At 42.6% G+C, this 26,760-nt stretch overlaps 1 protein-coding gene and 1 non-coding gene across 5 annotated transcripts; both read left to right on the top strand.

Moving 5' to 3' along the window:
* The first annotated feature begins 985 nt into the window (after positions 1–985).
* On the top strand, positions 986–24,431 carry CEP20 (centrosomal protein 20). Of its 4 annotated transcripts, XR_011616326.1 has the most exons (6): positions 986–1,100; positions 5,769–5,966; positions 10,058–10,142; positions 16,621–16,757; positions 18,901–19,130; positions 22,646–24,431. XR_011616326.1 is itself a non-coding variant. In XM_011717379.2 (5 exons), exons 1-5 carry the CDS (start codon positions 1,073–1,075, stop codon positions 22,720–22,722), a joined length of 525 nt encoding a protein of 174 aa, XP_011715681.2. In that variant the 5' UTR covers positions 986–1,072; the 3' UTR covers positions 22,723–24,431. The 4 variants fall into 4 exon arrangements, 3 of the variants coding, with proteins under 3 accessions (XP_011715681.2, XP_024644237.2, XP_011715679.2); XM_011717379.2 differs by lacking the exon at positions 18,901–19,130; XM_011717377.3 differs by lacking the exon at positions 18,901–19,130 and having other exon boundaries at positions 1,055–1,163.
* Positions 13,014–13,117, top strand: LOC112424298 (U6 spliceosomal RNA). Its single transcript, XR_003015028.1, has one exon. It is a non-coding gene; the product is annotated as a U6 spliceosomal RNA (small nuclear RNA).
* Positions 24,432–26,760: the final 2,329 nt, after the last annotated feature.

Genomic DNA, 26,760 nt, shown 5'->3' with positions numbered 1-26,760 from the left:
GCCCGGCTAATTTTTGTATTTTTTTTTTTTTTTTTTTAGTAGAGACAGGTTTTTGGTTTTTTTTTTTAGTAGAGACGGGGTTTCACCAGACTGGCCAGGCTGTTCTCGAACTCCTTACCTCAGCCTCCTGCCTCAGCCTCCCAAAGTGCTGGGATTCGAGGCGTGAGCCACCGTGCCCGGCAGCTCTTAGGTGTACTTCTAATCGACGTTTCTTATTTAGCCAAGTGTTTGGCTCTCCCTGGCATGACAACTGGAATCATGCAACCTCACACTCAGTTTAGGGTACATTATTCCCCTGTTCCTTTTTCTTTACTTCCATGGGATGTTAGAGCTTATTCCTTCATTAGTTAGTTCCACAAAAGGCTCCTGGACTTCTTACGTGCACTGTGTAAGTGCGACTGGAAGAGGACAGGCTGGTGATCTTGGTTAAGTCTCTTCAGCGATGGAGGACCCAGTTTCCTTCTTCGTAAAAACGGCGTGATCATAGGGAAATAATGCACTAAGGTATAATAGTAAGTGCTTAATACAGTGGTTCCCGAGGTGCGATCTCCAGACCAGTAGCACCAGTACCACCTGGGAACTCCACAGAAATGCAAATTCTAGGGCCTCACCCCAGATTTACAGAATCAGAAACTCTATGGGGAGGACTAGGAAGCAATCTGTTTAAACAAGTCTTGGAGATGATGAGGATTCATGCTCAAGTTTGAGAACCGCAGGGTTAATAGGTGGTAACTATTAGCAGTTGGTACTGGAGGCTGCAGAGACAACGAAAAACTCAGCTGGCTAAAGTTAAGCACTAAGGTGCCAGCAGCACCCACAGGGCTCTCAACTGCCTGGGTCCCCGCCCTCACTCCCGTCTCACTCAACAGGCCCCTCCGAGAGCGCTCGCTGACTGGTGGAGTTTCTGGTCGACATTCACCACCCACCCAACCGCAAAGCGCGTAAACTGAGAGGGGCGGAAGTAGGCGGGGCGAGAGCGGTGTGCCTATTGGCTACAGACCACGCCGCAGAGTGAGTGGGGCGGAGCTGCGCGTGCGCGGGGCCGAGGCGCGCCCCTGGCGGCCGTTGAAAAATGGCGACTGTGGCGGAGTTGAAGGCTGGTGAGTGCGAGCCGGGAGGCCTGCGCATGGGAAACGTCGGGCCATCATCTTGTGGAAAGGATGGTATGGGAGGAGAGAGCGCGGAACACAAGGGTTGGCTTTTACAGGGGTTATTCTTCGGTGTGAGGGCCTGCGGGGAACGTCTGGCTGCTGTCCCGGCCTGTGCGCGGGGAGCTCTTATGGGGAAGACGTTGCCCACTGGCGAGTTTTAAACCAATTTGGAGCTGAAGGATTTGCATAATCTTCAAGCATCTAAGAGGCCTATAGGCCTGCATCTTGGGCCCCTGGCGCATCTTATTGGACCCTGCCGGGGGCTGGAGGGCTTGCTTGGACCGGTCTTGGCACTCAGGGCTGATGACTACAATTCCCACAACCCCTGTTGGGTTAGGCACTGCCCTAAACAATTTGCTTAGTTGTCTCGTTGGATCCTTACAACAAGCTGTTAAGTAGCCCTCCCCCCCCCCGCCTTTTTTTTTTTTTTTTTTTTTTTAAAAGATTGGGTCTCTCTGTCGCCCAGTCTGGAATGCAGTAGCGCGATCACAGCTCCCTGCAGGCTGGAACTCCGGGACCCCAGTGATCCTCCCACCTCAGCTTCCAGATCAGGTGGGAATACAGGCGCTCTTCACCATGCCCGGCTAATTTTTCTATTTTTTGTAGATACGGGGTCTTGCTGTATTGCCCAGGCTGATGTCGAACTCCTGGTCTCAAGCTGTCCTCCCACCTTGGCCCCCTCAAAGTGCTGGGATTACAGGCGTGAGCGCCTGGCCCGTTTTTCATCGGAAGAAACTAGAGGCAAAAAGTTTGGTGGCCAGGCCATTCTCCTGTCTTTTGAGGAAAAGATACTCTAAGCTAGTTACGTGCGAGTCATTGATGACGTTTGTACACTGTTTACTTTGAAGCAAATGTCCAGACAAGTAATAGTAATAATAGTTATCATTGAGCCTCATGTGTCAGGCACTACTCAGCCTGTGTGTTACCTGATTGAAACAACCCTATGCCCGTTTCATAGATTGGGAAACTGAGGTACTGAGAAGTGAAATAGCCCAAAGTGATTTCACTAGAAAGAGACACAGGGTGGGAACCTAGTTGTGATGCACCTGTTTGCCAGGTCTTAATCACTGAGTAATATTGCTGTCCAATAAATAAAACCAGTTCCAGTTTGCAGGGAACCCTGGGTTTAAACTAGTAATTCTTAGAGATTTTAGAGAGGAGACGTGTATAAAAGTGTGTATTTGGGGCACAGGGCTGGTGAACAGTCATAAAACAGCAGGCATGTGTCTGTCCATAAGAACAGACTTCACACGAATCTACAAATTGTGTTCCCAGGGAAATACACATCATATGTAATATTGCATACATTTTCAGAGGATTTAAAGGTACGCTTGGAATGAGCCAAGCACAGTGGCTCATGCCTGTAATCCTAACACTTTGGGAGGATTGCTTGAGCCCAGGAGTTTAAGAGCAGTCTGGCCAACATAGTGAGACCCCATCTTTACAAAAAAAAAAAAAAAAAGCCAGGCATAGTGGCCTGTGCCTGTAGTCCCAGCTACCCCACAGGCTGAAGGAGGAAGATCGCTTGAGCCCAGGAGATAGAGGTGACAATGAGCTACAGTGGTGCCACGGCACTCCAGCCTGGGCAACAAAATGAGACCTTGTCTCAAAAAAAAAAAAAATACAAATTAAAAAAAAAAAAGAAAAGGTACTCTTGAAATATAAGCGAGGTTAAAAACTTTCCGAAGAAGTTTTGATGGCCCAGTGTTCTAAGCATAATAGAGGGAAAGATAAAATGGTATGGACCTCCAAAAGGAACCCGGTGAAAACTTGTTTGCCAGCCAGTTACCTTATATTTTATGGGCTTTTACCTTTTTTAAGCACGATCACATTTTTCCTCCTTATTTGGTTCTATCTCTGAGAGGTAAAGCTCATTATTTTAGAGAAGGCAACTGAGGCATGGGTTGGTAATCCACCACTGAGGTGCTGATGAGACATGCTGGCTTTCCTGTTTCCACTGTCACTAATTCTCGTTTCTCTGCCCAGTTTGAGGCTGTCCTGTGTGTAATACAGAGTAATTGGGACAGGATCCTTGCCAGTGGCAAAATCTCTCCATCTAATTTCCAAAGATGGAATTAGAGAATAGGGGTTCAGTTATGATTCTAAGAGTACAATAAGGCTGTACCTTCCTTTTATGGGCCTGTGACAAAGTCTGATTGGGTGATAACTGTACTTAACCTATTTGCAAGAAGGTTGAAAGGATGCTTTAAAAATGAAAGAAAGGTCAAAAGTCAGTAAAGAGTGTATCTCTTTAGTCATATGATCCAGGGTTATTGTTGATGTTATTTATTGAAGCTTAGAAAGATCTTATGTCCATACTGACTTGGATAAGCTCCTGGGCTCTCTTTATGGATTTCTGTTACTGTGGTGTACTTATTTGGTGCCTTTGACAAGGTGCAGAACAGTGTTAAACTACATTGATTTCCCAGCAGTATACAGCAATGTATTATAATCCTCCTAGGTGACTCCTACTGAGCTCTTGCTATGTTCTTGGCTCTGTGGATGAGATATGTTCATTCTCTGAAGTTGTCATTTAGCTGGTAGGAACTCTTTGAAAATAGAAAGTTCCAGATCAGTACAAGGGATGGTGCCAATTCAGTCCTAAGATCCCCATTATCTATGCAAAATATGTACAGGCAAATCCCATGATCATAACTGCTTTGTCATGGTGACTCTGGCTAATCAGTAAGTTAGGTTTACATTCTGCATACACATCCCTGACTCCTTAAGATGGCATTGATATAGTCACGTGCTAGATTTCTAACTAGGCTTAACATTTCAGAATCCTGCTGTTCTAAGGAATTAACTTATAGTTGTCTTTAAAACAACAAAGAGGCCAGCAGGCATGGTAGCTCACACCTGTAATCCCAGTACTTTGGGAGGCTGAGGCGGGCGGATCACGAGGTGAGGAGATGGAGACCATCCTGGCCAACATAGTAAAACCCTGTCTCTACTAAAAATACAAAAATTAGCCGGGCGTGGTGGGGCACACCTGTAATCCCAGCTATTCAGGAGGCTGAGGCAGGAGAATCACTTGAACCGGGGAGCCTGGAGATTGCAGTGAGCCGAGATCGTGCCACTGCACTCCAACCTGGCGAGATTGTCTCAAAACAACAACGAAAAACCCAAAACAGCTTTTCACTCCCTAAAGGGTTCTGGATTATCAAAGGTTTGTGTTTTTTTTTTTTTGGTTGGTTGGTTGGTAAGTTGGTTGTTTTAGACGGAGTCTCTCTCTTTGCCCAGGCTGGAGTGCAGTGGCACCATCTTGGCTCACTGCAACTTCTGCCTCCCAGGTTCAAGCAATTCTCCTGCCTCAGCCTCCCAAGTTGCTGGGACTACAGGCGCCCGCCACCACACCTGGCTAATTTTTTGTATTTTTAGTAGAGACGGGGTTTCACCTTGTTAGCCAGGATGGTCTCAATCTCCTGACGTGATCTGCCCGCCTCGGCCTCCCAAAGTGCTGGGTTACAGGCATGAGCCACCATGCCCTGCCATCAAAGGTTTTTACACAGTAACCCAACAGACTTCTTTTATGGAATATAGTTGTGTTCTTTAATCATCTTTCTAGACCAGAGGTTGTTATGACAAGCAGAACTTGTGTGCAGTGGCAGACACTCTTGAAAATATATGAGAGACAGGGGCTTAAGTTCAGGTCCAAGTAAGCAACTGTAATTCTACCCCCCACCTTTTCCCCTCACTAAAGAATTATGTATTGGCCGGGCACCGTGGCTCACGCCTGTAATCCCAGCACTTTGGGAGGCCAAGGTGGGTGGATCACGAGATCAGGAGATTGAGACCATCCTGGCCAACATGGTGAAACCCCGTCTCTACTAAAAATACAAAAAAGAATTAGTTGGGCATGGTGGCACGTGCCTGTAGTCCCAACTACTCGGGAGGCTGAGGCAGGAGAATTGCTTGAACCTGGGAGTCAGAGGTTGCAGTGAGCTGAGATCACCACCACTGCACTCTAGCCTGGGCGAAAGAGAGAGACTCTGTCTCAAAAAAAAAAAAAAAAAAAAAAAAAGAATATGTATTAGACTGGCCGGGTGCGGTGGCTCATGCCTGTAATCCCAGCACTTTGGGGGGCCGAGGTGGGTGGATCATGAGGTCAGGAGATCGAGACCATCCTGGCTGACATGGCAAAACCCCGTCTCTACTAAAAAAAAAAAAATTCAAAAAATTAGCCGGGCGTGGTGGCAGGTGCCTGTAGTCCCAGCTACTCGGGAGGCTGAGGCAGGAGAATGGTATGAACCCGGGAGGCGGAGCTTGCAGTGAGCGGAGATGCACCACTGCACTCCAGCCTGAGCGACAGAGCGAGACTCCTTCTCAAAAAAAAAGAGTATGTATTAGACTACAGCCCCTGACAATGCTGTTGAGGTAGGAATAAACTTGAATTTGCTCAAATATATTAAGACTAAATCAATGCAACATGAGAACTGTATTTTTTAGTATAAACGTGGCTGGTGGTAGTTAGTGTAATTGTTTAATAATTTGTTACAATGTTTAGATTGAGAGCTGCTTTTGTACCATTTACCTTTTCAACATTTCTTTTCAAAATATGCCTAAGAATGATAAATTTACTCTGTAACCGAAACCTTAATATTTTATATCAAACAGTTTTAAAGGACACCTTGGAAAAAAAGGGGATATTAGGGCATTTAAAAGCAAGGATCCGAGCTGAAGTTTTCAATGCCCTAGATGATGACCGTGAACCCCGACCATCATTGTCTCATGAAAACCTTCTAATTAATGAATTAATTCGGGAGTATTTAGAATTCAACAAATATAAGTATACAGCATCTGTCCTCATAGCAGGTAAGTGGTTATTGTTTATCACATAAAATCTGTTTCTCCCCTTTCCCCAATTCTCAGAAAGTGTTTATCCTAGAAATCTAATTCTTTTACCAAACAGTGCCATCTGGGTGACTGGGACACAAAAGTCACATGGGCTCTTTCTGTAGCTTAGACAAATTCTCACAAGGGAAAATACATAACTTAATAATCACTTAAAGTAGGCATATATTTGGAAAAATCATCTATAATTCCTGGTACTAAGAATAAGCAATTGTTGACTTTTTGTCCTGTTTGCCACCAGTTTTTTCCTGTGTATTAGGCTTTGAAAATATATGCTGATTAAATATATTATTTATTAAGAAATAGGCTGGGTGGGTGGCTCACACCTGTAATCTCAGTGCTTCGGGAGGCTGAGGCAAGAAGATTACTTGAGCCCCGGAGTTCGAGACCAGCCTGGGCAACACAGGGAGACCCAATCTCTGCAAAAGAATTTTTTAAAATTAGCCATGCATGGTGGCACGTGTCTGTAGTCCTAGTTGAGGCTGAGTGGGGGCCCAGGGAGTGGGGGGATCATGTGAGCCCATGTGCTCTGGGCTGCAGTGAGCCATGATCGCATCACTGCACTCCAGTCTGGGCAACAGAGAGAGACCCTGTCTCTTTTTTCTTTTTCCAGAGACAGAATCTCGCTCTGTTGCACAGGCTGGACTACAGTGGTGTGATCATGGGTTATTGCAACTTTGACCTCCCAGGCTCAAGCAGTCTTCCTGCGCCAGTCTCCTGAGTAGCTGGGACCACAGGTGCATCCCTCCACGCCCAGCTAAATGTTTTATTTATAGAGGTGAGCTCTCACTATGTTGCCCAGCCTGGTATTGAACTCCTGGGCTCAGGTGATCCACCTATCTCAGACTCCCAAAATGCTGGGATTACAAGCATGAGCCACTGCACCCAGCCCCTGTGTTGTTGTTTTTTTTTTTTTTTTTGAGATGGAGTCTCACTCTATCGCAGTCTCAGCTCTCTGCAACCTCCACCTCCTGGGTTCAAGCAGTTTTCCTGCCTCAGCCTCCCAAGGAGCTGGAACTACAGGTGTGTGCTAGCACACCCGGCAAATTTTTGTATTTTTTTAGTAGAGACGAGGTTTCACCATATTGGACAGGCTGGTCCAACTCCTGTCTCTTAAAAAAAAAAAAACTCTCCCTCTCTATATATAGGTATGTAGATATCTGTGTGTGTGTGTGTATGTGTCTGTGTGTATATATCTATATATATATATATATAATGGAGATAAAACTTTGAAGTGTTACTACTATGTAGTGGTTAGGTATATTTACAAATGTATGTATCTAAAAGCATGATATTTTTAAAGGACTAGGCATTATATTAGGTTATTCTTGGATTGCTATAAAGAAACACGTGAGACTGGGTAATTTATGAAGAAAAGAGGGGGTTTTTTGTTTTTTTTTTTAGACAGAGTCTTGCTCTGTCACCCAGGCTGGAGTGCAGTGGCGCAATCTTGGCTCACTGCAACCTCTGCCTCCTGGGTTCAAGTGATTCTCCTGCCTCAGCCTCCCAAGTAGCTAGGACTACAGGCACGTGCCACCACGCCCGGCTAATTTTTTGTATTTTTAGTAGAGACAGGGTTTCACCTTGTTAGCCAGGATGGTCTAAATCTCCTGACCTTGTGATCCACCCGCCTCGGCCTCCCAAAGTATTGGGATTACAAGTGTGAGCCACTGCGCCCGATTGAAGAAAAGAGGTTTACTTGGCTCACGGTTCTGCAGACTGTACAAGCATGGTGCTAGCATCTGCTCGGCTTCTGGGAGGCCTCAGGGAGCTTTTACTCACTGCAGCAAGCATGTTACATGGTGAAAGCAGGGGCCAAGTGTGGGGAAGGTTAGTGCCACACACTTTTAAATGACCAGATCTCATGAGAACCCACTCACTGTGGTAAGGACAGCACCAAGCTATGGGGGATCCACCCCCATGACCCATACTACTCCCGCCAGGTCCCACTTCCAACACTGGGGAGTGCATTTCAACATGAGATTTGGGCAGGGACAAATATCCAGACTCTATCAGCGGGGAAACTCCAAACTCATCCTAGTGGTAGGAGGCAGAGAATGATATTGGGGGTTGGCGGTCGGCAGTTGAAGATAAATTTCCTTTTCTTAAGAAACAAAATTTTTCTTCAAGTGTAATAGTTATTGAGTGGTGAGAATATTTTTAACACCTTCCGCTGACTTTTTAAATGTCTTCTTTCAAAAAAGTGAGGAGAGACTGGATATAAATAAGTCAGAATCCTGGTTACTCCTGGACTTGGTGGGGTGGGGGATGAAGTTGGGGCGTGGTCCAAGGCACCCTAATGTACATCATCGGATTCCCTTGCTTCAGGTTCTGTCTCTGCTTTGACTACTTCATGCCTCAGAGATGTGCCTCAGCAAAGAAATGAGGCCAGGAGGTAGATTTTGCAAGACAGAGTGAATTCTTTGTGAAGTTAGAATTTTTCATTACAGATCTTTTATTTAATATTAAACATACATCTTAACTACATAAAGACTCATGATTTTTATTGGTTTAAGGATCTTTGATATCAGCATCTCTACTTTCATTAGTTTGTTATAGATGGCTGTATGATACCAGTTACACCCAGAAAAGAAGAAATTATGAAAATATCTGTTAGGGACTTGGGCTTCACTAGAATGAAATATAGTGACAGTAGTCAAGTTTTCATATTAAATGTTTTGGCTTTTTTTAAAAAACTGGGATATAATTTACATACAATAAAATTTACCTTTTCAACTGTACAGTTCTATAGCTTTAGTCAAATGCCTGCAGTTGTGTAATTACTACCAGATCACAATCAAGATATCACCAGCCTTTTTGGCATCAGGGACCGGTTTCGTGGAAGACAATTTTTCCATGGCCCTGGGAGGATGGTTCCGGATGATTCAAGCATACTACATTTATTGTGCATTTTATTTCTATGATTACATTATAATATATAATGAAATAATTATATAACTCATCATAATGTAGAATCATTGGGAGCCCTGAGCCTGTTTTCCTGCAACTACATGATCCCATCTGGGGGTGATGGGAGGCAGTGAGAGATCATCAGGCATTAGATTCTCATAAGAAGTGTGCAACCCAGATCCCTCGCATGTGCAGTTCACAACAGGGTTCACGCTCCTATGAGAATCTAATGCCGCCAACAGGAGGCAGAGCTCAGGCAGTGATGCAAGGGATGGGCAGCAGCTGTAAACACAGATCAAGCTTCGCTCACTTGCTTGGCCACTGCTCACCTCCTGCTGTGCGACCCGGTTTCTGATCTGTGGCCCAGGAGTTGGGGACCCCCGCTATAGATGGAACCATTCAGGATGTAGCCTTTTGAGTCTGCCTCTTTTCACTTAGTATAATACATTCAAGATTCAACCATGTTTGTTTTCCTTTGAACACTGTTCTATTGTGTGGCTGTGCTAGTTTACTCATCTATTACCAGTTGATGGGCATTGAGTTGTTTCTAGTTTTAGCAATTAGGAATCAAGCTGCCATAAACATTTACATACAGGTGTTTGTGAGAACATAAGTTTTCATTAGTCGTGGGTAGAAAGGTAAGAGTGGGATTGCTGGGTTGTGTGGTTAAGTGCATGCTCACCTTTATGAGAAAACTTCTCAACTGTTTTCCAAAGTGGCTGTACCATTGTGCTTTCCCACCAGCAAAGTGTGCAAGTTCCAGTTGCCCCACTGGGGTTAATTTTAATTTTAATTTTTATTTATAATTATTGTTACCAAATGGATATTCTTTTCAAAAATAACTTATTGGTAAACAGACTTCTAAAATTTAGTATTATAATTGGGATATAGAAACGATATTTTCCCAACCAAACACTGGGGAATTTAAAAATTGAATTTATGTTAAACTGTATTAAGACATGCATTTAACAAAAGAGATATTTTGAAAGTCATAAAATCACAGGCAATTTCATCTGTCTTGGTATGTGTTGTCATCATTCTTCCAAAATCTGAAAAGTGTATGTCTGGTAAATGTGATTCTTTTCAAAATCTTACTTGCTTTTTAGTTTAATAGGCTCAGTGTTCTCATGAATTTCTTCCAGAATCTGGTCAACCTGTCGTTCCATTGGACAGACAGTTTCTCATCCGTGAACTAAATGCATTTGAAGAATCAAAGGATAATACAATGTAAGAATTTTTTTTTAAAGAAGTTTCCAAATATTGTATTAGAGTCATAATTGCACCATGGTGGTTTTACTTCATTTTAATTCAAGTATTTGTTCAGATCTAGTGTGTGTCAAACATTGTACTAAATCCAGGGTGTGCAGCAGTGGACAAGTCAGATGAGGTCTGTGTTTGCCGAAGCTAAATTTCCATGGCCTCAGAGTGACTAAGCATCTTCTTTCTGGGGTTAGCTCCTTTTGACTTCTTGATCCTTTGTCCTTCTAAGGCTTTGTTCTTTTTTTTTTTTTAATTTATAATTTCAACTTTTATTTGTATTTTCAAATTATTTTTGTAGAGATAAGGCCTCACATTATTGCCCAGGCTGGTCTTGAACTCCTGACCTCAAGTGATCTTCCTGCCTTGGCCTCCCAAAGTACTAGGGTTGCAGGCGTAAGCCCCCCATGGCTGGCCTCTGAGACTTCGCCTTGTCAGTTGTTTTCTTCATATTTAACTCTTCCTTCACTTCAACTTAGGAATGTACTCAGATCTCTCCTCTCCTGAAAAAAAACAAAAAAAACAAAAAAACAACCTATGAACTTCCAACCCTCAGCTTCTGCTTGAATTCCTTTTTCTATCAAGATGACTGAATCAGCCCACTGCTTTCGTTACTATTACTCTCTCCTTTGCCCTCCATGCACCTCCTCTCACTAGCTATGCTCTTGAAAAGGAGGATGACCACTTTCTAGTTTTCTTAGGTTTTTTCTATTTCAGTGTTTCTTTTTTTTTTTTTTTTTTTTTTTTGAGACGGAGTCTCGCTCTGTCGCCCAGGCTGGGGTGCAGTGGCGCGATCTCGGCTCACTGCAAGCTCCGCCTCCCGGGTTCACGCCATTCTCCTGCCTCAGCCTCCTGAGTAGCTGGGACTACAGGCGCCCACAACCGCGCCCGGCTAATTTTTTGTATTTTTAGTAGAGACGGGGTTTCACCGTGGTCTCGATCTCCTGACCTTGTGATCCGCCCGCCTCGGCCTCCCAAAGTGCTGGGATTACAGGCGTGAGCCACCGTGCCCGGCCCTTCAGTGTTTCTTAAACTTTTTCAGGAGGGTTCCTGTATGGCCAAAAAAAAAAAAAAAAAAGTACATAGGAAACCTGAGAACATAGCTTAAAGCAGCCTTTTTTAAAAAATCTAGAACTTCCTTTGAAGCCTTATGTTTTCTTATCCTAGAAGGTCTTAAGGCCAGGTGAGGTGTCTCATGCCTGTGATGCCAGCACTTTGGAAGGCTGAAGTAGATGGATCACTTAAGCTCAGGAGTTCAAGACCAGCCTGGGCAACATAGGGAAACCCCATGTTTAGCCAGACGTGGTGGCTCATGCCTGTAATCCCAGCACTTCAGAGGCTGAGGCAGGTGGATTACCTGAGGTCAGGAGTTCAAGACCAGCCTGGCCAACATGGTGAAACCCCATCTCTACTGAAAATACAAAAAGATTAGCCAGGCATGGTGGCGTGTGCCTGTAGTCCCAGCTACTAGGGAGGCTCAGGCATGAGAACTGCTTTAACCTGGGCAGCAGAGGTTGCAGTGAGCCAAGATCATACCACTGTATTCTAGCCTAGGTGACAGAACCAGACCCTGCCTCAAAAAAAAAAAAAAAAAAAAAAAAAAAAAAGTTCTTAAAAGTTGTTTGCTTTACCGTACAAATGTTTTAAATGACATTCCAGTTAAATTTAACTCTCCCACAAATCCTTGTGTAAAATTAATGTTCCAGGATCATATACTACCTTTGTCATTGTGTGTATAGTGAAGTCCCAGTTGCTTAGCATAGCATTTTAGGCCTCTATCTTTCTACCCCATCTGTTGTTGAATCTGCTTACACCTGATTTCTGATTGTGCCCTGAAGACATTTTGCAACTTTATGCTGCTTTGCCTTGTAAACCATTCCCTTATCCAGAAGTCCTAGATCACCTTTCTCCCTCTTAACTTCTATTGGAGCATTTTCCTTTCTGTTGGCCCTGTTCAGATAGTAACTCCTTTATGACATTTTCCTTTTTCTCTTCCCCTCATCTTCCCGTGTTTCTTTTTCTTTTTTTTTTTTTTTTTTTTCCTTTTTTTGAGATAGGGTCTCTCTCAGTTGCCCATGCTGGAGTGCAGTGGCCCCATCTCAGCTCACTGCAATCTCCTCCCGGGATTCTCCTGCCTCAACCTCCTGAGTAGCTAGGATTACAGGTGTGCACCACCATGCCCAGCTAATTTTTTTTTCATATTTTTTAGTAGAGATATGGGGTTCCACCATATTGGCCAGGCTGGTCTTGAACTCCTGGCCTCAAGTGATCTGCCCACCTCCACCTCCCAAAATGCTGTGGGTTTTATTTTGTTTGTGTTTTCAAGGCGGGGTTTCACTCTGTTGCCCAGGTCTCTAGAGTGCAGCGGCTTGATCATGGCTTACTGCAGCCTTGAACTCCTGGGCTCAAGCGATCCTCCCACCTCAGCCTCCCATGTAGCTGGAATTACAGGCATGTACCAGCATGCACCATCATGCCTGGCTAATTTTGTATTTTTTTGTAGAGATGGTGTTTTACCACGTTAGCCAGGCTGGTCTCCAATTCCTCGGCTCAAGTTATCCACCTGCCTTGGTTTTCTAAAGTGTTGGGATTACAGGCATGAGCCACTGCACCTGGTGACAAGTGTTTTGAAAAGTATTAAAACTGTGTAATTGAGAACGGTGGGAAAAATAATTGGGGGAATCTAAGTGTGACTTAGGATGAGCAGTGAGGTATTACATGGTTTAATACAAGACAGTATTTTACATTTAGCAGTTGATGGAAATAAGCAATGATTTTACTCCTACTGGCTTCTTGGTAGCTTTTGAGATACCTACTTCAGATGGAAGTATTAAGAAGTTTGTGCTTGCTTTAGCAGCACATATACTAAAATTGGAGCAGTACAGAGATTAGCATGGCCCTGGCAAAGGGATGACATGCAAGTTCGTGAAACGTTTCATATGTTTTAAAAAAAGAAGGCTGGGCCCGGTGGCTCACGCCTGTAATCCCAGCACTTTGGGAGGCTGAGGCAGGCAGATCACAAGGTCAGGAGATTGAGACCATCCTGACTAACACGGTGAAACCCGTATCTACTAAATATACAAAAAATTAGCCAGGCAAGGTGGTGGGTGCCTGTAGTCCCAGCTACTCCTGAGGCTGAGGCAAGAGAATGGCATCAACCCAGGAGGTGGAGCTTGCAGTGAGCTAAGATCGTGCCACTGCACTCCAGGCTGGGTGACAGAGCGAGACTCCGTCTCAAAAAAAAAAAAAAAAAAAAAAAAAAGTTGCTGAAACAGCTTTAGTTTTTAAAAGTTAGGTAACTTCTTTATGCCCTTGTTTCTCACGGTTCAGTGATTGGCATTCACAAAGTTTGCCATAGTCACATATTACTCATTTACTTACAGATCTACAGTGTTGCATCTAAAGCCATTGAGGCCAGATATATGTTTGAAAATCCAAACGTTTTCAGGTTTTAAAATGACATGCCTGTAGTCCTAGCTACTTAGGAGGGTGAGGCAAGAAGATTGCTTAAATCCTGGAGATCGAGGCTGCAGTGAGCCATGATCTTGCTGCTGCACTCCAGTGTGGGCCACAAAGCAAGAGTTCAATTCTTTTTTTTTTTTTTTTTTGAGATGGAGTCTCGCTCTTGTCATCCAGGCTGGAGTGCAGTGGCGCGATCTCGGCCCACTGCAACCGCCGCCTCCCAGGTTCAAGCGATTCTCCTGCCTCAGCTTCCCAAGTAGCTGGGACTGCAGATGCGTGCCACCACGCCCGGCTAATTTTTTGTATTTTTAGTAGAGACAGGGTTTCACCATTTTAGCCAGGATGGCCTCCATCTCCTGACCTCATGATCCATCTGCCTCGGCCTCCCAAAGTGCTGAGATTACGGGTGTGAGCCATCACGCCTAACCCGAGACTTCAATTCTTTAAAAAAATAAAGTAATATGGTACATATGCCAAATACTATATATATGTGCTAGGGAGTCCTGAAGTAGTGTTCAACAATCACGTTAATTTTTTTTTTTTTGAGATGGAGTTTTGCTCTTGTCGCCCAGGCTGGAGTGCAATGACACGATCTCGGCTGACCGCAACTTCTGCCTCCTAGGTTCAGGCAACTCTCCTGCCTCAGCCTCCTGAGTAGCTGGGATTACAGGCATGGGCCACCACACCGGGCTAATTTTGTGTTTTTAGATAGGGGGTTTCTCCACGTTGGTCAGGCTGGTCTGGAACTTCTGACCTCAGGTGATCCTCCTACCTCGGCCTCCCAAAGCGCTGGGATTACAGGCATAAGCCACCGCACCCAGCACATTAATATTTTCACACAAAGTAAGATAAAGTCTGTAATAGCCTTGTTAGGTCAACCCTTGCCATCTGATGATTTTTTTTGCCAGATATATGAAGAAAGTCCAGTTTTCAGAATTTTGCATTTCAGAATTACAGGCAAGGTATTGTGAGGACGCACTTTTCTTTAAATTATCTTTTTGAAACGTATTTTTAAAAATAAACCTTAATCCATGAATTTGCACGTTGCCTCTCCCTCCTGGACTCAAGCAATCCTCCCATCTTAGCCTGCCCGTAGCTGGGACCACAGGTGCATATTTCCTTGTGTGGCTAATTTAAAATCAAATTGCTGTAGAGCTAGGGGACTCACTGTGTTGTTCGGGCTGTCTCAAACTCCTGCTTAAGGTCAGGCTGGCCCCCCAAAGTCCTGGGATTACAGGCCTGAGCCCCCATATCCAACCCAAAATTTAATCACAAGTAAATTTTATTGACTATCAATTTAAAAAATAAAATTTTCAACATTTAAAAATCATCTTGAACCAATTAACACTTTGGGGAAGATTAAAGTAAACGAAGAGACCTGTTTTATATTACTAGGTGATGCTTTCATAAGAGTTGAGGCATCTTATTAAATAAAGAAACTTACTTTCCTGGTTTCCTTGTTGCATGGAAAAATTGGTATGATATTATTCCAGAATTTGGTGGCTTAAAACAACAACATAGATTATTTGTGGGATATTTGGGGATTTGGGATCGGCTTAGTCACGTAAGTCTAGCTCAGGCTGCCCCGTGAGGTTGTAGTCAAGATGCCAGCCAGGGTTGTAGTCTGAAGCCTTGAATGCGGCTAAACTATCAGCTTCCAAACTCATAATAATATTGACAGGCGGCCTCAGTTTCTTATCGCATGTACCTTTCTGGGGCTGCTGAAGTGTCCTGAGGCATCTGACTTCTCCCAAAGGCAGCAATCCAAGAGAGAAAGCAAGGAGGAAGCTGCAATACCATTACCACATGACCTCTGAAGTCAGCCTTCTGCCAATTAGAAGTGAGTTCAGCTCACACTCAAAGGGAGGGCAATGAGAAGGGAGTGTCATACTGTAAACCATTATACCAGCTAGTAAACAGATACATATCTCAAAAAATAAATCCTCCCCACAAATATATACACCTGCTATGTACCCACAAAAATTAAAAATAAAAAAGATTAAATCCTTTTAATTATATTTTCAAATATGAGATTGGAAACAAAGGAAAACATTTCTGTTGTACCACTCTTTATTGTCAGCAGAGCAGCTTTCCTTTATGCAAGAGTACTAATAGAAACCCCCAGGCAGCAGATTGTAAGGAAAAGAATATGGGATTTGGGGTTCAAGGGTAAACTTTATTTACTGTCTGAGGGAATCTAGCAAATCTCCTGGCTGTGGTTTTCTCCTTTATAAATTGCAGTTGATGATTTTGACATTACATGATGAGGATCAGAAGAGAAGAGGTATGTGTTCTGTAAACTATAAAGAAGATTTTAAAATGTTAGGTAATATAAATATTAATCTAAATAAATGTTAGCTACACAGGAGCTAACATTTACGTACTATTTCATATGTGCCAGGCACAGTAAAAAACACTTGACATTTATTAACTCATTTAGTGCATAACAGCCCTGTAAGGGAGGGATGGTGCTTATCCTAATTTGTAAAGGAAGAAACACTTATGAGGCTGGAGAGGTTAAGAATCTTACAGAGTCCCACAGCTAGCAAATGGCAAAGCCAGGATTTGAACCCAGGTCACCTGGCTCTCAGGACCTAAGACTTTTTCAGGGCAAGGACTTATTAATCAAGAGGTGTTTATTGAATACCTGTTGTGTATTAGATGGGAAATAGTCAACTGGACTTTGGAGTTTAAAAGATAAATTCCTGTGGATTAATAGAAATTATATTTCAGTGTAGATGAAATTTAAGTTGTTAACATGTTTTCTCTGGGTTTTAAAATTGTCGTGAAATTAAGTGGTACTCTGAAATTTAAAAGTACGAACAGTTTGCAGTTTGGATAATAATCATGCAACTTTTTCAAGTCTAGTGAATCACTTGGTCATTTTGATGTCAGAGGTTACCTTTTAAAGAATAAATGTTTTAAGTTTTTCCTGTTCACGCAGATTGGTTACTTTTGGTTTTGTTTTGTTTTCTTCCTGCTATAGACCTCTTTTATATGGGATTTTAGCCCATTTCTTGCGTGGAACTAAGGATGGCATGCAGAATACATTTCTGAAAGGGCCTTCACTTCAGCCTTCAGACCCAAGTCTTGGCAGACACCCTAGTAGAAGAAAGCCAATGGGTATGAGTTTTCTGAGATACATCATTTAGCGGTCAGCAAATATATTTTCTTCCTATATATTTTTCTTTGGAGTCTTTACTGAGCTTTTGAGTCATAGTTTAATTCTGCTTATATCTAATATGGTTAGCCTGTGTTACTCCAAGAAACAATGCTTTTTGGAAAGAATCTTGGGCAGGGAAGGGTGGGAGGCATAACTGGGCAGAATTCTTAGATGTAATTTCTTTATAGAAGTATTGAAAACTCCGGGCCAGGCACCGTAGCTCATGCCTGTAATCCCAGCACTTTGGGATGCCGAGGCAGGTGGATTGCTTGAGGCCAGGAGTTTGAGACTAGCCTAAGTGACATGGTGAAACCCCATCTCTCTTTTTTTTTTAATTAAAAAATTACATTAATTAAATTTTTTTAAAAAATAAAGTATTGAAAACTCCAATTTTCATGTAAATTCTTAGTCTTTGGAGCAGCTTAGATCCTTAGTATACTGAATAAATAGCTTTTTATTAAGTAATCTTTTTTTTTTTCCTCTCCATGACTGCAAAATAAAAGGTAAGATTGCTAAATACAGATAGAGAAGTCATTTGCATTTTTAGGACACTGTTTATGTTAGAGTGGAAGTTACCTACAAGTTACAGATTCTTAGGAGAATGGCCCACATTTCTTTCAGATTGCCTGTGTTTTAAATGAGCTTTTAGTAGCTTTTAAATTTTTATGTATTTTTTTGAGACAGGGTCTCACTCTGTCGCCCGACTAGAGTGCAGTAGTGCGATCATAGCTCACCGTAACCTTGAACTGCGGGGCTCAAGCAATCCTCTCACCTTCTTGCCTCGTCCTCCCAAGTAGCTAGGACTTCAGGCACCATACCCAGCTAATTTTTAACTTTTGTAGAGATGGAAGTCTCACTATGTTCACTGGGCTGGTCTTGAACTGGGTCTTAAGTGATTTCCCACCACGGCCTCTCAGAGTGTTGGGGTTACAGGCATGAGCCTGTACCTGGCCCTCATTTTGATTATCCCAGCAATGGGATCCCATTTTCACCATTTGAAATGAGCGGGTTATAGCTCAGTGTTTGCAGTTGTGGTAGAGAGCTGATCGACTTTTTTTTTTTTTTTTTTGAGATGGAGTCTCGCTCTGTTGCCCAGGCTGGAGTGCAGTGGCGTGATCTCCTCTCACTGCAAGCTCTGCCTCCTGGGTTCACTCCATTCCCCTGCCTCAGCCTTCCGAGTAACTGGGACTACAGGCGCCCGCCACCACACCCAGCTAATTTTTTGTATTTTTTGTAGAGACAGGGTTTCACCGTGTTAGTCAGGATGATCTTGATCTCCTGACCTCGTGATCTATCTGCCTCAGCCTCCCAAAGTGCTGGGATTACAAGCGTGAGCCACCGCGCCCAGCCGAGAGCTGATCGATTTTTAAGGACAGTTAAAGGTGGGGTTTAGGCTGCCAATTATCAGAATAAATGTAAATCTTGAATGTTGACACAAACTTTTAGGAAATGCCTAAAATGTGGATTGCCTTTGTAGTTTCCTAAACTGCTATGACCAGTAGTGACCATGTTAGATGTTTGGTGTCTCTTGAGGTCTGAAAGTCAACAGTGAATCAGGATAACCTCTTTTGGAGGTGGTTTCTGACTGCACTAGGAGATATCTTTCTATATATCTTAGAATTCTGAACTGGATGGAACGTTGGGAAATAAGTCATTCCCACCTACTTATTTTACAGTTGAGAAAACCTTAAGAAGGTTCCAATACTAAGAGGTTAAGTAACTCATCTGAGGCCTATAGCAGATAATTAGTAGCAGAATCAGCACATTTGATTGCTATTCCCGTATACCTTTCCACATGTAGATTATGGAGAAGTTTTCCAAATTCTCTTCTTAGGGATGGGTAAGGAACTGACATTACTGCCTACTAATTGGCAAGTATTTAATGAGCAAAATAAAACATTAATTGGGCAAGTAAATGAGTAAATCTCTAAATTTTTTAAATAGTAAAAAGTTCCCTTTAATTTTCCTTTTTTCTTTCTTGCCTCTCCCTAACTCCTCACTTCTCCCTTTTTATAGAAGGTATCCCTGTTAGCAGTTTGCAGGGTGTTCTTTGGGACTCATTTCTATTTTATTTTATTTATTTTATTTTTATTTTTATTTTAGATGGACTCTGTCACCCCGGCTGGAGTGCAATGGCACTATCTCACTCACTGCAACCTCTGCCTCCCAGTTTCAAGCGATTCTCCCGCCTCCCAAGTAGCTGGGACTGAAAGCATGTGCTACCACACCCACCCTAATTTTTGTATTTTTAGTAGAGATGGGGTTTCACTGTGTTGGCCAGGCTGGTCTCCAACTCATGATCTCAGTCGATCCACCCACCTTGGCCTCCCAAGGTACTGGGATTACAGGCGTGAGCCACTGCACCTGCCCATGCCCAGCCCCTTCAGGACTCATTTCTGTGTATTTAAATATGTATGCATTGTTATGGTGCACGTTATCCTGTAATTTGCTTTTTTTCACTTGTTGATACATGTAGATCTCATTTTTAACTTTGTTTCATATTCCAGAGTATTGTTATAATCATCCTTTTTTTAATTTTAGAGATGAGGTCTTACTCTGTCATCCAGGTTGGAGTGCAGTGGCACAATCATGGCTCACTGTAGCCTCAAACTCCTTGGCTCAGTCTTTCCACATCAGCATCCCAAGTAGCCAGGACTATAGGGGCACACCACCACACCTCGCTTATTTTTAAATTTTTTGCAGTCAGGGTCTTATCATGTTGCCCAGGCTAGTCTCCCACCTTATAATCACTCTTAATGTAGTTTTAAATATTTTGCTTTTACAGTATTTTGATGTAACGTTGTACTTTGTCCACACATTTAAGTATTGTCCACACATTACAGTATTGTGATGTAACATTGTATCTTTGTCTATACGTTTCTCTTGTGTGGATGCCTAAAGTAGAGTTGTTGGTTCAAAGGATATGCATATTTAAAAATATAGTAGATATTGTCTAATTCCCCTCCAAAAAGGCTTTATCAGTCTATATGCTTACGAAGAATATATGACAATATGGGTTTCTGAGTTCAGTTGTCACCAGTGGATATTGTACACCTTAACACTTCTTAACACAGCAACCCCAAGTCATTAATACTATCAGTCCTGTAAAGAAAAATAACCACTTGAGAAATAACTTTCTGGTTTTTAAGTTTCATAATCAGCCTCGTTAATACTCACGGCTCATGACTAGTAAGAAAGTTATAAAGAACACTATTTCCTAACCAGTTTCTGTTCTTTTGAGATGAAAGCGGTAGATTACGCATACACCATAGGGCTGGAGGGAGGGAGGGAAAGAGACACACAGACACACGCCCCCTACACCACTAAAGTGCCAGGAACATCAGAGTCGAGTTCAAGTCAGTAAAGCCACCTTGCGTGCCTGTTCTGTGGAAAGCTCTGTAGACAGCTCAGAAATGAGGACTGCTGAATGAATTGGGAAAGAACAATGATTTTGCACATTATTTTCTTGGTCATCAAAAATTTTTTTGACACAACCTCTTTGTGTAGTGCCTTGAAAGTTGTCAGCCAAAATTGCATCGTTTCAGTAACACACTTAAGCATTCCATTTACTTTCTCAACTCTAGCTCACTGTCTCCAGAACTCTTATTTGACAGCATTGAAAAGGTTGTGAAGATACTAAAATCCTTATTCTCTACATCACAGCACCTTATCTCCACAGAAGCTCATTCAACGGAAATATCAAACCCTGAAACTAAATTGGCTTTTATTTGAAAGTTCAGGCCAGGCCACGGCAGCTCACCCCTGTAATCCCAGCACCTTAGGAGGCTGAGGTGGGTGGATCACCTGAGGTTAGGAGTTCGAGACAAGCCTAGCCAAGTGAAACCCCGTCTCTACTAAAAATACAAAAATTAGCTGGATGTGATGGTGTGCGCCTGTAGTCCCAGCTACTTAGGAGGCTGAGGCAGGAGAATCGCTTGAACACGGGAGGCAGAGGTTGCAGTGAGTAGAGATTGCGCCTCTGTACTCCAGCCTAGGCGACAGAGCGAGACTCCATCTCAAAAAAAAAAGGAAAGAAAGAAGTAAGTCCAAGTCATGCCAAGATGAAAAAGTGCTTCTCTCATCCAAGTTTTCAGTGCTGAAAAAAAAATGAAGAGGGTTTATGTAGGCACACCCACATTTGAAATGACAGCCAATGCATTTGTACTGCTGCTGTTAGTGCTTGTAATCTCGGAGGCAAAGTAGTTTTTGCTATTCGGTAAATTTTATATATATATATATATACACACACACACACACACACACACACACTTTTTTTTTCCTTTTTTTGTTTTTAAGAGATAGGGTATCACTCTGTCACCCAGGCTGGAGTGCAGTGACACAATCATGGCTCTCTGCAGCCTTGACCTCACAGGCCCAGGTGATCCTCCCACCTCAGCCTCCCAAGTAGCTGGGACTACAGCTGGGACTACATGCCTGGGGAAGATTTTTATTGTAAATGAATGACCAGATTTTTATAATAGAGACAATCACCAGCTTAACTTTATTGCACATCTATCAAGCATAATAGACTTTATTTTTTATAACACTTTTCTAGAAGACCTAAAATTGTTGCCTTCTGAGGAAATTATTAATTTATTTCTGTCCAGCAAAGTTACCTAAAATAAAGGAAGAGAGAGTTCCATCTGTTATTCAGACCCTTAAAGTAGTATTGGCACTGAGAATAATCAGCTGAGAACTAATAAAGCGTGTGTATAATCACATTGTAGAATTAGAAAATCCAGTAGGTGTTATGGTGATAAAATTGCATTTTCTAGCAGTTTATCTAAATTTGTGTGTATATTTTTTCCTATTACCAAAATTGTTGCAAGAAAGATGTTTTGTCAGTGGTAGAAAGTGTTTGGGGTTCATATTCTCAGGAATCTAGTTTTCGCATTGCATTTTTGTTGCATTAGGATATTAAGTCTCCACATTCTTTTTTTTTTTTTTTTCAAGACAGAGTCTCGCTCTGTCGCCCAGGCTGGAGTGCAGTGGCACGATCTCAGCTCACTACAACCTCCACTTCCTGGGTTCAAGCGATTCTCCTGCGTCAGCCTCCCGAGTAGCTGGGATTATAGGCGCCCGCCACCATGCCTGGCTAATTTTTGTATTTTTAGTAGAGACGGGGTCTCTAACTCCTGACCTCAGGCAATCCTATTTGAAGTGCTTTTCATTGTGTTGTAATTGAAGAGCTTTGGCAACCCTCAAAATGCTGATTGAACACCTTGTCCTTTCTTGCAAATTTCATTCCTTACATGTAAGAGAGAGGTTTGTAACTACTTAGGCATGGGTTTACTGCAGGTTGTACTAAAAAAAAAAGTCAAGAAACACTTTTGAATAATTAGAGTCCCTAATGCCAAACATTTCTGATTTCTTTTTTTTGTTTTTTTCTGAGACCGAGTTCCACTCTTGTCCCCCAGGCTGGAGTGCAATGGCACGATCTTGGCTCACTGCAACTTCCACCTCCCGGGTTCCAGCGATTCTCCTGCCTCAGCCTCCTGAGTAGCTGGGATTATAGGCGCCTGCCATCATGCCTGACTAATTTTTGTATTTTTAGGAGAGACAGGGTTTCACCATGTTGGCCAGACTAGTCTGTAACTCTTGAGACCTCAGGTAATCCACCCACCTCGGCCTCCCAAAGTGCTAGGATTATAGGCCTGAGCCACCACACCTGGCCTCTGATTTCTTCAATAGTGTTTAAAAAATAATGAGTTTTTTTCATTGTCCTAAACCATCTAAAGAACTCATAGAATATTGAATATGTAACATCCTAAACTGTTTGTAGCTGTGTCTACCTATCTGCCTGTTTTGACTTAGGATAAGTATTAACATTGGTTTCTGTGCATTTCAGATGAGCACCTAAGAAAGGAGGAGCGGAAAAGTACTAACATTGAAGATCTTCATGTTTCTCAGGCAGTAAACAGATAATGCTTTGTTTGGGGTATCTTTTATCTTAAAATTGTATTATTAAATAACTTATTTATTGTTCCAGTGTCACCAAAATGCACCACTAATATTTGTAGAAATTTGACTTTCTACAATACACCCCTCATGTTTAACTACATTTGTGAATAAAAGCTAACTCTGTCATCTAGCTTATTGGATTTGACTTGAAAAAAAGAAGTATTGTTTTTAGGAAGTATTTTTTGTTTCTTGAGGCAGAGTCTCGCTCTGTCACCCAGGCTGGAGTGCAGTGGCATGATCTCAGCTCACTGCAATCTCCGCCTCCCAGATTCAAGTGATTCTCCTGCCTCAGCCTCCCATGTAGCTGGGACAACAGGCCTGTGCCACCACACCGGACTAGTTTTTGTATTTTTACTAGAGATGGGGTTTCACCATGCTTGCCAGGCTGGTCTCGAACTCCTGACCTCAAGTGATCTGCATGCCTCAGCCTCCCAAAGTGCTGGGATTACAGGCGTGAGCCACCGAGCCCAGCCCTTTAGGAAGTATTGTAAAGGCCCTTAAAGTTTGTAAGGAAATGAAAGGGCTTTGTATTACCTTTTCAATAGGCAACAACATACTTTTTCTTTCCTTAGACTATTTTGGCTTACTGGAAGATTTAATTAAAAGGTAGAGGGGAAGTAAGTTTGCTGTAATAATTTTTCTGTAAAGAAAACAAAGAGTTTATTTTATTAGATAAAGAATGTGAAGTACGCATGAAGAGACAGGCTTTGGGGGAAATACCAGAAAGTGATTTTTCAAAGATGGCATTGTTTAACCTCCGTGTGGCCCTGGGTTGTGCAATCACACATGAGCCAGAAGAGGGCCAGCCCCCAACTCGTTTGGGCTCGGAAACGCTTATCAAACATCAGTTTCTATTCTTGGGATAGAAAAGTAGTATGTGCTATCTCTAATACGCTACTTTGATATTTATTAAGGAAGTTTTTATAGTGTAGTGTCCACAGGCTCATTTCGTTGAAAACAGCTGACTATGATGGTAGACAGCTCCTGATTGGCAAAAGTTCGATGGTGTATTCAGAACTAAATTTTGCCTGCGCACCTGTACACTGACAACATTTGCTTAAAGGTTTTCCATGGAGAGGAGTGGTAAGAGCTGTAGTTAGCAAAATTGACACCCTCTTTAGGATGTCAATTCTGTGCTGCTTTGCAAATTGTTGAAACTTTTGATTTTCTGTTTGACGATGCTAGTCAGTGTTCACTTCTTACAGCTTAGCCAAGAATTTTTATCTAAATGCAGAAGCTTATTAATGAAATCCACTTAAACTATACACAACATTTCAAGAGGCCCTGTTGGTAAAATTATATATGGATGCAGAAGTATTGCAAGAGTCCATTTTCCAGTTTTAAATCTGTAATATCTGATTACAATGATGAATTCCGTTGTATTGTATGTGCGAATATAAATATCTGAATTCTCCCGGGGGACTTGGTTTTCGTCCAAGGATGTTGGCAGTAGGCACTTAGTTTACCTCAGGAATTGCAATCATGTAAGACTAGATTTGGAAAAAATGCCGGAGTATATAATTTTGGATACTGATATAAAATCATCAAGATGGAAGTTAAACAGAATTGTCACATGTAGTCCATAGCACTTTTGTATGCATTATTCTGTAATTTGTACTGAGGCAACTTTTTATACTTTCAATGTATCATGTAATAAAAAAAAAAATAAGTCACTTTGGTGCAAAGGGTGTTTATATCACTGTTCTCTCATCAAAAGACCCACATCAAAAACAAAAGAATGATTGGAGATGGCTGCCAGGCTGTCCGTTGGGATTTTCAGAAGCTTCGCCATTGAGGGGTGGGGGCCGGGGGACTTTCCTGCCGTCTGCACATGTTTATAGGAAGGAAGAAAAAGCGCAGAGGACAAGCCAACTCTTCTTACAAATGTGTTATATTAAGTACCTTACTCGTGGGTTTCTTGGAATTGTTGGGAGAAGTTATCTTCTAGAGTTGCTAGAGAAGTTTTAGGAGAAAACTTGGATTTACACAAAAACAGGTTGGGAATGGGAACTGAAGAGGGATTTAGGAAGTATACGACTTGGGTGATCTAAAACATAGCAGGAGCAGAGGTGGCTTTTGAAGGAGATAAATTTAAGCTTAGCATATATGCTTGCATAGAACAAACTAATAGCCTTACAATGATGTGCAAGAACACATTTGTATATCACTCACATACCTTTATGATTATGTAGAATTTGATGTGTTCTTTTAAAACCAAGTGTACATGAAAGATGAACATTTGTGAGAATATGCCTTTAAAGGCATTTGGGACAATGCTTCCCAGCCACTTGGTACTTGATTTTTTGGTAACAACCACGATTCGAGGATTGCGTGGTATTCAGCAATCTTTTAAAAATAGAAGTGAAATAAAACTACTGGCCGGGCGCAGTGGCTCACGCCTGTAATCCCAGCACTTTGGGAGGCTGAAGCGGGCGGATCACCTGAGGTCAGGAGTTTGAGACCAGCCTGACCAATATGATGAAACCCCGTCTCTACTAAAAATCAAAGAATTATCTGGGTGTGGTGGTGGGCGCCTGTAATCCCAGCTACTCGGGAGGCTGAGACAGGAGAATCACTTGAACCCTGGAGGCAGGGGTTGCAGTGAGCCAAGATCGCGCCATTGCACTCCAGCCTGGGCAACAAGAGCGAAATTCCGTCTCAAAAACAGTTACCTTTAGGCTGGTCGCGGTGGCTCACGCCTGTAATCCCAGCACTTTGGAAGGTGAAGGCAGGCGTATCACCTGAGGTCAGGAGTTCAAACTGACCAACATGGCAAAACCCTATCTCTACTAAAAATAACAAACTTAGCCAGGCGTGGTGGCGTGCGCCTGTAATCCCAGCTACTGGGGAGGCTGAGGCAGGAGAATCGCTTGAACCCAGGAGGCCGAGGTTGCAGTGAGCCGAGATCACGCCATTGCACTCCAACCTGAGTGACTGAGACTCTTGTCTGAAAAAAAAGTAGACTTTTGTTTTTCAGAGCAGTTTTAGGTTCATGGCTAGATTGACTGGAAGCACAGAACTCCTGTCTGCCCCTTGCACCCATGCATGTCTAGCTTCTCCCACTGTCAAGATCCCGCATCGAGTGGCCCATGTATTCATTCCAATGGGTGAACCTATTTTGACACATCATCATCACAAAAAGTCCATAGTTACATTAGGGTTCACTCTTGGTGTTGTACAGATGCTCTTTGACTCATGGGGTTGCGTCTCAATAACACTATCAAGTTGAAAATAAGTCAAAGTTCATTGATTCATTGATTGATTGGGTAAGGTCTCTAGCACCCGGGCTGCAGTGCAGTTGCGCGATGTTCTCCCTGCAACCTCCGCCTCCCAGACTCAAGCGATCCTTCCGCCTCAGCCTCCTGAGTAGCTGAGACTATAGGCACATGCTACCACACCTGGTGAATTTTTGTATTTTTTGTAGGGATGGGATCTCACTATGTGGCCCAGGCTGGTCTCGAACTCCTGAGTTCAAGTGATCTGCCCATCTTAGCCTCACAAAGTACTGGGATTACAGATGTGAGCCACCATGCCCAGCCCAAAAAGCATTTAATACACCTCACCTACCGAGCATCATAGCTTAGCCAAGCCTACTTAACATGTGTTCAGGTCACTTAGATTAGCCTACAGTTGGGCAAAATTATCTAACACAAATTCCATTTTATAATAAAGTGTTGACCATGTAATTTATTGAATACTGTATTGAAAGTGAAAAAACATGGTTTTGTAGGTATTCAAAGTACGGTTTCTACTGAATGCCCCATTTTCCCACCTTCATAAAGTTGAAAAATCTTAAGTTTAACCATTGTAAGTTGAGGACTGTCTGCACATTCCGTGGTTTTGGACAGATGTCTAATGACATGTATTCACCATTTTAGTATCATACAGAGGAATGTCACTGCCCTAAAAAAATCCTCTCTACTCCACTTATTCCTGTCTTTTCCAGAATGTCGTATAGTTGGAATCATACAGTATGTGGCCTTTTCAGATTGACATCTTTCC

The sequence above is a fragment of the Macaca nemestrina genome, chromosome 18 (assembly GCF_043159975.1).
Source record: "Macaca nemestrina isolate mMacNem1 chromosome 18, mMacNem.hap1, whole genome shotgun sequence".
Lineage (NCBI taxonomy): Eukaryota > Metazoa > Chordata > Mammalia > Primates > Cercopithecidae > Macaca > Macaca nemestrina.
This window is presented reverse-complemented; position numbering and strand designations above follow the sequence as displayed.